This window comes from Lithobates pipiens, unplaced genomic scaffold (assembly GCF_037356315.1).
Source record: "Lithobates pipiens isolate NorthernLeopardFrog02 unplaced genomic scaffold, aLitPip1_a1.2 Scaffold_16, whole genome shotgun sequence".
Taxonomy (NCBI): Eukaryota; Metazoa; Chordata; class Amphibia; order Anura; family Ranidae; genus Lithobates; species Lithobates pipiens.
The window spans coordinates 207,323,393-207,338,585 of record NW_027507748.1 but is presented as its reverse complement, the minus strand read 5'-3'; the positions used below and the strand labels follow the sequence as shown (position 1 = coordinate 207,338,585).

General features: G+C 46.4%; 1 protein-coding gene across 1 annotated transcript in view; it reads right to left on the bottom strand.

Moving 5' to 3' along the window:
- The window catches only part of ATG3 (autophagy related 3), a 124,903-nt gene that overhangs the window by 51,392 nt on the left and 58,318 nt on the right, over nucleotides 1-15,193 (bottom strand). Inside the window, 1 exon segment of the mRNA XM_077480936.1 lies at nucleotides 11,332-11,402. Within this exon segment, the coding sequence (XP_077337062.1) occupies nucleotides 11,332-11,402 (71 nt within the window).

Sequence of the window (15,193 nt, the reverse complement as noted above, 5' to 3'; positions counted from 1 at the left end):
CCATTTAGGGGGTTAACGATGTGCTGATAGTTTGCACAGTCATTAAGAGACAAAAACGATATGATGTGCAATGGTAAGCACACAAATCAAAAAATGTCTCAAAAGTGGTTACAAAGAAAACATTTATTGTGTGGCCAAAACAAAAGTACAGTCACATCAATAAAATAAATCACAGCCATTACATAAAAACGCAATCTTGCGTGGATACCACACAGGTCTCTTCCTCTGTACACCTGGATAAACCAGCACTTATAATGAGGTTGTAGGTGTCTAATCAAATACCAGTCAGGAAATCCAGAGAGATACTAAGGGAAATGGCTACCAGTGTCATACGGGGATGTCAGTCCTCAATCCTGTGTATAGACGAGTAGGTACCCACCAAGCAGATGGACTTCCCAGCTGGCATTTGATTACACGCCTACAACCTCATTACAAGTGTACAGAGGCTGGAAGAGACCTGTGTGGTATCCACGCACAATTGCGTTTTTATAAAATTACTGATTTTTTTTTATTGTGACTGTGTGCTTTTATATTTGGCTACACAATAAAATGTTTTCCCATGAAAAAATGTGGAAACTTGGAAGCAAGTTTTTATTCTATCATCCTTCTGTTTATCCACTTGTGAGATATTCATGGATACCCTGTGACTACCAGTGCCCAGCATATAGTCTTTTTGTTGTTTGTGGACTGCTTGCAGCACAGTGTTGGGGTAACAGAACTTATGCAGCCACATTAATATCAGCTCATTTTATGGTTTAGCGCTCTTAAAATTAGGTTCAGGTACACTGCAATGGTTTTGACAAAATATTTTTTTTTTAGCTTTGGATAGTGGAGAGGGATTAGATTTACATTACACACTCCATTTTTCCTGTTTCACGTTGTCACCTGAGAGCGAAAGTAAAAGAAAAGGTATACACTGGTAATCTTCCAATGGAGACATTAGTTCTGGTGGCCCTGGTGACAACCAGGGATTTTATCTCACTTCATGGCTTGACTATGGGGGGGGGGAATCTAAAATGTAAAAAAAAATGCATATACAGCCAATTTTTATTTTGGATGGATAGCTGAAATATTTGGAACCCCTGTTGTGTTTTCACTGCTATCTAGGAACCACTAGGGAAATTTTCCCTCATTAACGCTTTGTTCACACTTGTGCGACTTTTACACACTCTGGCACTTACATCGCATCAAAGTAGTGTAGGAACCTTTTCTAAGTTGCATAGATTTGAACAGGTTTCATTAAAAATCAATGTGCTGCGATTTGTCATGCGACTTTATTTGTCGAAATTTGCACAAGTGTGAACGAAGCCTTAGACCCCATACACGCTATTAGATTTTCTGCAGATTTTTGTCTTCAGATTTACCAAAACCATCTAATATGGAGGTCGAACCTTAAGAGTTTCAATTTGTATGCAATCAGGCAGGCCCTTACACTACATGGTTTTGGTAAAGCTGAAGACAAAAATCTGCAGAAAATATAATAGTGTGTATGGGGCCTTACTATTTGAGGAACAACATTTTACCAGACAGGGATCAAGGATAATCTCTATGTGTAGGCTATAACACATATTTGGCCAAAAATATGTAGAAGAAAACATATTGACCTAAACTGATAAAGAAATATTTTTTTGATATTACTGCAAAAAGTAAAAAAAAAAAAAAAAAGGCGTGGCTTGGAATAGGGGCGTGGCTTGGAGCCGGGACGAGATGGCCGCTCGATAGAGAAGCTCCGTACGCAGGGGCGGATCCAGGGGGGGGGGCAACGGGTCAATTGCCCCCCCCCCCGAAAATATTTCACTTCAAGGCTTTCTCCCTCCGCCACCTATTTACGTTTGGCGAGGAATCGTCTAAATGCAGTTGCAGGGACTTTATTTCTGCTTCCCCCACTCAAAGATGGCTTTAGACATATTCAGTGTGCCCCATCCGTTCATTTAGAGGGGCCCAGGCGGTGGCGTCCTTATGGGGGTAAAGACCATGGTAAAACTGGGGTCGCCGCTACACGCTGTGTAGTATTATTAGCAGAGCGGTGCGGACGTGCCCATTGTTACTTCCCTGTCAGGCGGAGTGATCTCCACCCGACAGGAGCTCCCTAGTCCCGGCTGGCGTGACGTCATATTTCAGAGGCCGGGAGCGCGAGATTCAAGACAAGATGCTTTCCGACCTGTGAGCCCATCTGCACTGTCTGCAAGTGAGTGATCACTTAACTGCTTTAACTCCTTAACAGTGTGTTAGCTGTGTGAACTGCTGAAGTGGTTAACACTTGGAGGGAAGGGGAGGAGGGGAGGGGTGTTAATGCAGTTAGAATGGTAATTGTAATACACAGCATGGAGGGGGGTAATGTACTCACTGATGCATTCATGACCAATGGCAATTAATTAACCCCTTTGTGCTGCATTAGTGGCAGTGGCACCATCATTATTAATTAATCCCTTTTATGCTGCAGCATGATGGGGTTGAAAAAAAACACTGCTACTAATGCAGCACAAAGGGGTTAATTAATTGCCATTGGTCACAAATGCGTCAGTCGGTACATTACCCCCCTCCATGCTGTGTATTACAATTACCAATCATCATCATCATCATGAGCCACAGCACCTGTATTGTGTGATTATCATGATGATAATGATGATATAGAATGACATTAAAATTAATCTTTAGGCCTCATTCACACAGGAGGCATGCTGCAGACATGCGGGCTGTCTTTAACTGACTTGGGGATGGATAAAGTGTGGGATATACTAAAAGGAATGACAGAAAGGAATGTCCCATAAAGTTTTGTACATATCCCTGTGCTGGCATCCCATTTATTTCTACTGACACACACAGCTTTTGTGTCCCAATATGTCCTGCGTGGGTCCCAGAATGCTTGCCAGGTGCCTTCAGGTACCCACCCCAGCATGTCATATTGGGACTAAGTGGTTGTGTCCATGCAGCCATGTATTAGAATACAAATAAATGGGATGCCGGCATGGGGATGCATCTAACACTTTAAAACAGTGTCACTGTTTTAAACAAGGTTATGACTGTATGATATGTTAAATACATATATTTTAATACAAACGTGTTCTGTAAGCAACACCTTATTTTCTGGCAGTGCCCCTCCCGAGACTAGACTCTGGATCCGCCCCTGTCCGTACGTGGGAGTCCTCACCATTATCTTCGGGAGCCATCTCAGCTATCAAATGGGGAAATCACGGGGACAACACTCGCAATCACGCTCTCGCTCCCCGAGGCGCTCCGATGGGACGCGGCATACCGGAGCTGTTCCGTCCCCGCTCATGCGAGGCCGAGGCTTCATCTCAGGCCTACCCGGAGGCCCCATCTCCACCCAGGAGCTCACCATCCGCGGAGCTCTCATCGAGAACGGACAGACCGCTAAGCCCACCATGCCTGCAGACACTCACTGTGGCAGACCTCCGTGATGTAGCCACAGACATTAAAAATTCTCTGTCAGCGGCTATAGCAGAGCTCCGCAGGGACATTCAGGCCATGCACACCAGAGTTTCTGGAGTGGAGGAAACATCCGCCCGCCATGACTCCACCATTAGACAGCTGCAGCAAACATCCCTTTCCTACAACGCACAGTTGAGAGACATGAATAGGTATATGGAAGACCTCGACAACAGGGGCCGCCGACACAACATACGGGTAAGAGGCATCCCTGAAAGCGTTGAACCCGCACATCTGACACAAGTCACTACGCAGCTATTTAATGACATCCTAGGCAGGCCCCCAGAAACTCCCCTGGACTTTGAAAGACTGCACAGGGCCTTGAAACCCAGGGGCAGAGACACAGATCCCCCCGGAGACGTGGTCTGCTGTCTAGTTAACTTTAAAACTAAGGAAGAAATCTTAAGGAGGGCCAGGGACCGACGGCAACTGCTGTTCCAAGGCACAGAGGTGAAGATTTTCCAAGACCTGTCTCCCATAACTCTACAAAACAGGAGAGATTTGCACCCCCTCCTGGAGGCTCTTCGCCGCAAAGGAATTTCATACAAATGGAGGTTCCCCTTCGGACTATCAGCAACAGTATCGGGTCGCACCGCCATCTTGAGAGTTCCGGAGGAATTGGGAAGGTTCTGCGATACGCTCCAGCTACCTCCTGTTGAATTGCCTGACTGGTACAAAGTCTTCCGTTCCACCCATCTTCGGAGATCCGATTCGATGGACACCATCCCTGAAAGGGATGATTTTCATATCAGAAGGCGCAGATCCTCATCGCCGAGACCGCTCCAGCAGAGAGACCGTGGAGACAGGGCCTACGCTAGCCCTACTGCTTCACCTGCTCACAGGCGAGCAAGGCCGGATGGCCCTTAACCTACCCCTTTTTTTTCTTGTTTGTTTGTCTGTACACCCCTGATGGCCTTAAACAGGACTACCACCTTATTCCTGCGCTTTTGGTAGTTTCTCCCTCCCCCCCTCCCAAACTGGAAGAAAAGAGGAACACTGACACTGGAAAAATTCACTTGTATGCCCCCCTTTTTTTTTTTTTTGACTCAACCAACCATCAGACCCCCCCCATTCTAATCTCAGTGATACTAAAGAAACAGACCAGGGAGCACCCCCTCCTCCCTTGGCTCCCTGTGTCCCCCCTTACATTGGCTGTTCTCCCACCCATGCCCCGCTTGATCTTTTATCCCGAATCTGTAACGGTTACTGAGCAAATTACTCCTATTTGAAGCCCTTTGAACTCACGCTCCTCCATAATTAACAGTCTGATTTACCTCGCTAAGTGGTTGTTATGCTCATGCAGGTCTCAGAGACTGAGAGAGGGAGGGGGGATGGTGTTCCGTTCTGCTATGTTCCCCCCCCCCCCTTTTTTTTTTTTTAACTACTCATGGTTGTACCGCTGCTTCCCGCCAGCTCGAAGAGGGCCCTTCCTGTGGACATATATACGATCCCTCTTGCCCACAAGGTCTACGATAGAACTTCCTTGAACTGTCTTGCCCCCTTTACAGCCATTTCATGAGTAGGATTGGCTGAGGGATCTCTGATCCATGTTTCGAGCTGTCGGGACGGGTGGGTGGAAGATGGAGGGGAGACGGGGAGGAGGGGGTGAGAGGAAGGGGGGGGGTGGGGGGAATGAAGGAAAGGTGTCAGGTTACGAAAAGGACAGATAATAGAGATGTCAGGGGCAGGGGAAATCGATGGACACATGTTGGCTGCTGCCTTTCCCACGCCCCTTACATCTCGATCTCCTAATCTGGGGCAATGTTCAATGGATTCCTATTGTTAATGGATCCCCCTTGTTATTTGTTGTTTTATTGTTCTATATATCACATGTTGTGCAGTCATGGTTTTATAACAACTTTTCATCTTCCCTCCGCCTACTTACTCTAGCAGGCTCCTGCCAAACTCACGGACATCTTGCAAGGACTCCCGCCGGACTGACCCCTATAGGGATGCGACCCGGACTACCTTCCACGCACTCACACAACGGACGGACTTCCTGACTGTTGACCCACACCGGACTAACCGCACCAGGTCAGGGTAAGGTAGCTGTGCTACACAACCCTCCGGTTTTCTCTTTTCCTCGTTCTCTTTTTTTCTCTCTCCCCCTTCCCTATCTCTAATTCTGTCCCCCATCCACTCTCCCAGTACCTTTCCTACATATCCTTTGCTCTCTCCCCCCACCCTTGTTCTCTCCGGCCTCCCCCAAACCTCGCATTACCCCATAAGGGGAGGCTTCCCCCACAATCACCAGACCCTCACCTCACGGCTCATAGTCCACTCCGCCTGATTGTGGAGAACGCACGCTACTGATCACAGAGCTGGGCCAAATTACTCCACGCTACCATAACCGCCTTAGTTGACACAAATATGCCTAACTCAATTCCTACTTCGGACCCTTCCACTCTAAAAATTTGGTCTCAAAATGTGAAAGGCCTTAACATCCCCGAAAAACGCAGCCAGATCCTGAACCTTTTGTCCAAACAGAAGGTGGACGTAACCTTCTTACAAGAAACACACTTCCGTACTAGACAGGTCCCTAACCTTCTAAGTCGAAAATACCCTACAGTCTATCACTCTACAAACCCATCTGCAAAAACTAAGGGAGTCTCAATCCTCATCGCCAGAAACGTCCCATGGCAGCTAGAAGACTCCATGATTGACCCAGACGGAAGATACGTCTTCTTGAAGGGACTTCTCTATAATCGACCAGTTACTTTGGCAAACATTTACAGCCCTAACACAGCACAGGCGAGTTTTTTCCGAACTGTCACAGATCTTCTAATGAACTTTCAATCGGGAATGACCGTCCTTGGCGGCGACTTTAATGCTGTACTCTAACCCCTCCTAGATTCCTCATCGGGTACATCTTCCCTTCCATACAGATCCTTGCGACAGATCAGAACCCTACTACAAGCTCTCGCCCTACGCGATGCATGGCGCACTTTACATCCCAACACCAGAGATTACACCTTTTTTTCCACCCCACATAACAGATACTCTAGATTAGATTACCTATTCATTTCCCAAAGAGACCTCCCCCTGCTCAAGTCGGCCTTGATAGAACCGCTTCTCTTGGCAGACCACCCTCCCGGTTCAAAGGAGGGCCACAAAAATCTGGCGCTTAGACGCCTCTCTCCTTTCCTCTGAGGCAGACCTCAATTCTATTACATCTAGCCTAAATCACTATTTTCGAGAAAATAACGACCCCATATCTCCCCAATAACGATCTGGGAGGCCCATAAGTGCACCATAAGGGGCAAGTTTATAGAACTCGCCGCATTGCGGAAAAAAGCAAACCAAACACACATCTCCGAATTAGTTCACAAAATCCAACAACTTGAACGAGCCCATAAGCAATCGTTAGCTCAGGCCACACTTCAAGACCTGACCGCTACGAGACAGCTCCTACAGGAGACGCTAAACCGTAAAACTCATCGTAAATTCATTCTTAATCAGAAATTGTTCTATGAACAAGGCAATAAAAACGGTAGACTCCTAGCCCAGGCCATCCACACCAAGCGTGCTTCCACTAATGTTCACGCCATAACGGACCCAGGGGGCACGTCACACACATCGTCGGAAGATATAGCAATCCAATTCGAAACATATTACAAGGGCCTTTATAATCTACCCTGCCCATCAACTCTACCCTCCGCCCAGCGACACAGGGAAGCGCATCTTACAGACTTCTTAGAGAAATATAGCCCTGGGAAAATATCTAGTGAAATGGCCTCTGAGCTAGATAACCCCATCTCTGAATTGGAACTGAGGCAGGCCATCAAGCAATTAAAAACAGGCAAAAGCCCGGGGCCTGATGGCCTGTCCGCCCCTTATTACAAGGCTTTTACGGAGATCCTTACAACGCCCTTTCTTCGGGCTTTTAACTCTCTTAACAACTCAGATACACCGTTCCATCGGCTTTTAGAAGCCCACATCACGGTCATCCCCAAACCGGGGAAGGACGCATCCTCGGTCACTAGTTATAGGCCCATCTCCCTACTCAATTCGGACATCAAGCTCTTTGCCAAAATACTAGCTAATCGCCTACTTCCGCTCCTCCCCTCTCTTATTGGCAAATATCAGGTGGGCTTCGTTCCTGGCAGAGAAGCCAGGGACAATACTACCAAGGCCATTAACTTACACCATTGGCTTACGTCCCACAATGAAAAGGGATTTTTCCTGTCTCTAGATGCGGAGAAGGCATTTGACAGGCTGGCCTGGGACTACCTGGGAGCGGTACTCCGACATTTGGGGCTACCCAGCAGATTGTTGACTCTGATCCTGTCCCTTTACACAACCCCCACTGCGTGCATAAGGGTTAACGGCCACCTGTCAAATGCCTTCACCATCCGAAACGGAACGAGGCAGGGATGCCCTCTGTCCCCTATTCTATTTATTTTGACGCTTGAACCCCTCCTTAGACGCCTCCAATCTAATGAAGATATTAGGGGGATTCAGGTAGCAGGACATACTCATAAGTTAGCGGCATTTGCGGGTGACATCCTTTTGTTTCTCAGCGAACCGCTAACATCAATCCCGAACCTACTTAAAGATTTTGAAACCTTTGGCAGACTATCCAATTAGAAAATTAACTTATCGAAATCTAATGCTCTAAACATTACTCTGCCTAATGAATTAGTCTCCCAATGCCAAAACGCGTTTCCCTTCTCCTGGAAGCAAGAAGCTATAACATACTTAGGAATTCAACTCCCCAAGCACTTGCCCAACCTATTCTCAAAAAACTTCCTCCCACTGTCGTGCTCCATTACCGAAGATTTACGTAGATGGGACAAGCCCCACTTCTCGTGGTTTGGCCGGGCAGCCATTCTTAAGATGAATGTGCTCCCCAGAGTTCTGTACCTACTACAGACGATCCCCATTCAGCTCCCCGCTTCTTTTTTCATACACCTCAAACGTGCGTCCACACAATTTTTATGGAAACATAAGCGCCCAAGAATTAGCTATAACCAACTTACGAGCCCTAAAACCGTAGGGGGTATAGGTTTTACAGGTCTTAAATTATATTCCTTAGCCTGCAAAATGGTCAGAATCATTGACTGGTCAGCCCATGGGCCGGATAAAGACTGGGTCAATATAGAAAATGCATTCTCGACCTTACCCATCAAACACACGCCCTGAATCCCTGCCTCTTCTGTACCTAAGGCCCTAAAAGAACACCCCCTTGTGAATGCCACTCTAACTAACTTTAAAGAAGCATGCAGGAAATTCAACATCTCCTCCAACCCGGGACCCCTCATGCCTATCCGGCTTAACCCCGCGTTTCCCCCTGGCATGTCCATAAACTTTCTTAAAGGTAATTGGCCACATAAGGAACTGCTTGCGGGGAAATCCTGGATTATACTGCGCTTCCGATAGACAAAGACAGCCCCCCCTTTCCCAAATGGTCATATTTTCAAATACGCCATTTTCTCAAAGGGGTACATAGAGAAACTGAACTCTCCAGACAGCTGACACCTTTCGAGACTCTCTGTTCACAAGCCACACCCCAGCGTCACCTAATCTCGACGACCCACTCACTCTTCTCCCAGTCCAAATCACAGAAAAACTGGAAAGCATGCTTAGCTTGGTAAAGGGATCTGCAAATGGAGATCTCGGAGGAAAAGTGGGAAAAAAATCTTTCTCATCACGCATAAAGGTTCCTTGAACGTGAATACCCAGGAGAATAACTTCAAACTTATTTCCAGATGGTATCGATCACCTGATCTAGTTAGTAAGTTTAACCCAGAGATACCGAACAAATGCTGGAGATGCCTAGGTGATGATGGATCCCTCCTACACATATGGTGGTCATGCCCCAGTATCCAAAACTTCTGGATCCAGGTGAACAGAATATCCAGCACCATTACCGACAGCCCTATTGATTTCACACCAGCCCGCATGCTCCTCCACCACACTTCAATCCCAAACTGCACATACATGAACTCTCTGGGCATGCACTTACTCAATGCCGCCAAACTCTGTATCCCAATCCATTGGGGGTCTCCCATCGCCCCCTCCACGAATGACTGGTTAAATAGGGTAGCAAAGATAGCAGAGATGGAGGAACTCATTTACATTGCTAGAGACTCCCCGCACAAATTCGCACAGATATGGGATAAATGGACACGCTTTCGAAGCTACGGCTCCTTAAACTCCGGGGTCAACCCGTTCAGCCCTTCACCTTCTGGGCAAACACCCGTCTGATCTGGAGAGTGACCCCGCCTTGACTTAAACCGCTCGCTCGGTCCCAGGTTATATAGGCCAGACTGATTTATCGTTTCCCCTCTTCATTCTGCACATAGGCGACTGGGGGAGTCCGGAGAGAAGATCCCCTTCCGAACCTATGCCTCCACCACCCACCCCCTATCCCCTCCTCCACTGTCCTCTCTTTCACCCCCCTTCTCTTTTCCTTACACCCCCACTATCCCCCCTCACAGGGGGTCGACCTTTGACGCAGACGCCCATCCCCACGAACGGTTGATGGCTACCTACTGACAAGGTGAACCCCTTTCTGGCCCCCTACGCCTCGCTTCCAGCTGATGTATTACCCCCCGCTCACCGCAACCTTACATTGGGTCTCTGGGAAGTAGACCGACTTCTATAGGCGACTGAATATTCCCGAGACACAAGACTTACCCCTGAAAAGACACCCCTTAACACTTACTAAAATGGCAATCTTGGGGAGGAAAAGAAAAGGGGAAGGGACGTAGGGGGAATTGCACTGCACTGTTTTGAGTTCGAACCAGAGATGCAGGGACAAGTTCACCTCAGGTCCCAATTCTGACTCAAGGTTCTGTTTGACTGTTTACTTGTATTAATGTTTTCATTGTAACTGTCTGTGATAATGATCTGTACTTTGCCTCTTTAGTACATCAAGTCCAGCTTGTCATCATATTTTTTTCTTTGAAAAATGAATAAACATTTTATGGAAAAAAAAATATAATTAAATAAAATCTTTTTTTAATTCCTTCAAAATTGTTTTTTTTATTTTTTTTGGTTTATAGCGCAAAAAAAAAAAAAAAAAAAAAAAAAAAACACGGAGGTGATCAAATACCTCCAAAATAAAGCTCTATTTGCGGGGGAGAAAAAGAAGCTCAATTTTGTTTGGGTACAGCGGCATACTATTGCGAAATTGTCAGTTAAAACAACACAGTGCTGTATCGCAAAGAAATGGCCTGGTCATTAAAGTGGTTGTTAACCCATTGTGCTAAATATACGGTTATCGCCCTCTGTATCAATTGTCCCTCTGTCTGTGCAATGTAAAAAACCTGCCAACCTGTACCTGTATAAGCTACGCTCCGGGCGCTCAGCCGACATCTCAACTTCCTTGTTTCTCCAGCTCAGAGCTAAAGTGGGCAGGGCCGAGCCCTCCTTCTGATGTCAGCCAGCAGAGGAGAGAAGAGGGAGAGCTCTGTGCACTGGGAGCAGTTATACGGGTACAGATCGGCTGAGTTTTTACATTACACAGGCACACATGTTCTAATGCTACAGAGGAGATAAGAAGTTTTATGATCAGATATGAGAGGGGCAGGCACAGGTAAGAGCAGAGAGGGGGAGGGGGAGGGGGAGGGGGAGGACAGAGATAAAGGGAGAGCTGCAGATATCAGAGCTGCGGCTGATGGAATCACACAAATGACCATGGTATACGGGGCTCAGCAGCCATGAATATTGTGGTCTGTTTTCAGCGGGGAGGGTATAGCCAGGCAGGATCAACCAGGTTTTTTAGGGTATAAAGGGGGCCAAATAACACAGCACAAGCGCTGTGCTGTATAACATGTTTTAAGGGAACAGGATCAGGGTTTATTTTTTTTGGGGTTAACCCGTTCAGGGGCTGAAGTGGTTAGGGAGCAAAAAGGAACTATTATTTGACACACTTACCATTTTTTGTCACCAGAAACTGTTTTTCGTTCGGCAGATAAGGTTTAACTTTTGAGTCTTCACCTGCTGCCCTAAATAAAATTTAAAAACATGATTAGAAAAAGCTGTTCAGAACAGATTTTTTTTTTTTAAAGTTAAATACAGACATAAAAAGTAAAATACACAGATTATAAGAGACCACTGCATGGGCATTTGAAAGTGGACTTTTAATTTGTTGCCTGGCACAGAGGTGCCCCTAAGGTCCTGGTCATTATGTTGTAGACTCCAATCCTATTGGGGCTCCCTTGGCAAGTCACTGGATCCTCTTTAAAGTGGTTGTATAGTCAAAATTTGAACTTTTACCTACAGGTAAGCCTATAATAAGGCTTGCCTGTAGGTAAAAAAAAAAAAAAAAAAATCTCCTACACCTGTACGGTTTAGGAGATATTCCCCTCGCAATGAGCCACTGACTGCAGCGGCGCATGCGCACAGAGGATTCTCGGCTGAAAGCCCGGCAGATGCCGGACCCTGCCAGAAAGAAATCTCCCACGCGCATGTGCGGCAGTGACGACATTGCGGCTCCAGTCGCTCACAGCGCCGGAGCCACGATACACGGAAGACATGCCGAGGGAACATGTCAGCTCCCTTGGTGTGGATCGGGTGAGATGTCGGGGGCTCGTTCTAAGGTAAGTATTTCATAATGAGCTAGTATGTGGTGCATACTAGCTCGTTATGCCTTTTGCCTTACAGGTGTGTAAAAAAAAAAAAAAAAAAAAAAAAAAAATGTCAGCAGGTTTACAACCTTAACCACTTCAGCCCCGAACCAATTAACAGCCTAAGGACCAGAGGTCTTTTTACAATTTTGCACTGCACTGCTTTAACTGGTAATTGCGCGGTCATGCAATGTTGTACGCAAACGAAATTTGCGTCCTTTTCTTCCCACAAATAGAGCTTTCTTTTGGTGGTATTTGATTGCCTCTGTGATTTTTATTTTTTGCGATATAAATGGAAAAAGACCGAAAATTTTCTACTTTTTGTTATAAGAAAAATCGAATAAACTAAATTTTAGTCATACATTTAGGGCAAAATTTATTCAGCCACATGTCTTTAGTAAAAAAAATGTCAATAAGCGTATATTTTTTGGTTTGTGCAAAAGTTATAGCGTCTACAAACTAGAGTACATTTTCTGGAATTTACACAGCTTTTAATTTATGACTGCCTATCTCATTTCTTGAGGTGCTAAAATGGCAGGGCAGTACAAACCCCCCCCCCCCCAAATGACCCCATTTTGGAAAGTAGACACCCGAAGGAAATTTCTGAGAGGCATGTTGAGCCCATTGAATATTTTTTTTTGTCCCAAGTGATTGAATAATGACACAAAAAAAAAAAAAAGTTTACATAAAGTTGTCACTAAATGATATATTGCTCACACATGCCATAGTTATATGTGGAATTGCACCCCAAAATATATTCTGCTGCTTCTCCTGAGTACGGGGATACCACATATGTGGGACTTTTTGGGAGTCTAGCCGCGTACGGCACCCCGAAAACCAATCTCTGCCTTCAGGATTTCTAAGGGTGCAAATTTTTGATTTCACTCCTCACTACCTATCACAGTTTCGAAGGCCATAAAATGCCAAAATAACACACAACCCCCCCCCCCCCCAAATGACCCCATTTTGGAAAGTAGACACCCCAAGCTATTTACTGAGAGGCGTGTTGAGTCCATGAAATATTTTATATTTTGCCACAAGTTGCAGAAATATTAAAATTTTTTTTTTTTTGCACAAAGTTGTCACTAAATGATATATTGCTCACACATGCTATGGGCATAAGTCAAATTACACCCCAAAATAAATTCTGCTGCTTCTCCAGAGTACGGGGATACCACATGTGGGGGACTTTTTGGGAGCCTAGCCATGTACTGGACCCCGAAAACCAAGCACTGCCTTCCGGATTTAAATATAAAACGATACCAAAAAAAACTGTTAGCGATCGCAGGGATTAGGCCTGACTCTGCGATCGCTGTAGTTATGTGTTTAGTGTTTTGTAAGTGACAGTGATCGATCGATACTGCACTTGGGTGGGCTGGGCGGAGGGGCAAAACGCAGGTGCTAGCAGGTATCTGGGCTGATCCCGCTAACAATGCATTTTTTTTGGAACCCTAAACTGCTGGGGACGCTAGTATAGATCTGATCAGATCAGATATTGATCTGTTCAGATTCTATACCACTACGGGAGGTTTATGCTTTGCACGTGGGTGTTAGCGGTACTGGCACTAACCTAGCGCTGCCTGGGGCGACGCAGACCCTGACCCTAAAACCTAATTGATATCACCCGCCGGGTGATCAGGGGGTTAAACCTTTATTGGGTAATAAATGGTGGGTGCCCTGATGCTATAAAAAGCAAACTAACTAACCAGAGTCACCCGTAACACTTATACGGTGATCACTGGTGAAAGGGTTAACTAGGGGCAATCAGGGGGTTCAAATTTTTATTAGGTAGTATATGGGGGTCCCTGGCGGGGAACCTAAATAACTAACTGGCTAACCAGCGTCACCAGTGACACTTATACTGTGATCGCTGGTGAAAGGGTTAAAACCATTATTGGGTAGTATATGGGGGTACCTAGCGCTATAAAAACCTGGCGGTGAACCTAAAAAAATAACTAGCTACCTAGCGACACTAGTGACACTAATGCAGTGATCAGAAAAATTATCGCTTAGTGACACTGGCAAAAGGGGGTGAAAGGGTTAACTCTAAGGGCAATCAGGGGGTTAAATCTTTATTGGGGGGTGGTAGGGGGCTACCCTGGACCTAACACTAACTGCCCTGACAGTTTTTACTTTTACAACTGACACTGAATGCAGTGATCAGTAAATAAATGATCACTGCAATCAGTGACACTGTGACTGGGGGGGGGGGGGGGGGGGTGATCGGGGGGGGGGGGGGTTTGTGTGCCTATGTGTTATTTAGTGTCAGTGTAGTGTTTGGTGCAGACTTACTGTGTCCTCTCCTCGTAGTCCGGTCAATAAGACCGCCCCGAGGAGAATGACATCACTTCCTCCCTGCCTGTGTATACAATACACAGTGGGAGGAAGCTTCTCATTCGCCAGGAGTGATCGAGAGGGGATGGCCAGAAACCAACGGCCGTCCCCTCATCCCGGATCGCTCCTGAAGCGAACCGGACTGCCGCATCCAGCGGGAGGGGGTCCGATCGGATCCCCCACCCGCTGGAAGGCAAGCACGTACATGTACGTGCTTGTGCCTGTACATGCCATTGTAATGACGTACAATGGCATGCGGCGGTCCTTAAGTGGTTAAGAAGGAATCTTCACCTCTCAGAGATGCTGAGCTCTGGTTGTCTCCCATGGAAATTTTCCCTACAGACACAAGTGGACCCAGGGCATTTAGAATGGCTGTCAGTGTACATGGACTCTGCCCTTCATGAAAAAGCATAATAGAGTTCATAACAATGCAGGTGGCCTTGTGTTTTTAACAGACTTAAAGTGGAATGTCACCCTCTCAGTCAACGCTATTTTTATTTTGTTTCATAAAGATCTTATTGAAGGTTTTCACACACAATACAGTAAGGCTCGGTTCACACAGTAGGCGGCATGACTTGCAGCGCCGCGACCTGCCGTGACCTCAGCGGCGACTTGCAAAACGACTTCTGTCGCCCGAAGTCGCCGCAAAAGTAGTACAGGAACCTTTTTTCTAAGTCGGAGCGACTTGAGTCGCTCCTATTAGAACGGTTCCGTAGTACAGAACGGGGCGCGACTTGTCAGGCGGCGAAGTCGCCTGGACAAGTCGCCCCTGTGTGAACCGAGCCTCAAGGAGTCCATAGACATCACTGCAGGTAAACTAGTACATACAAAAACAG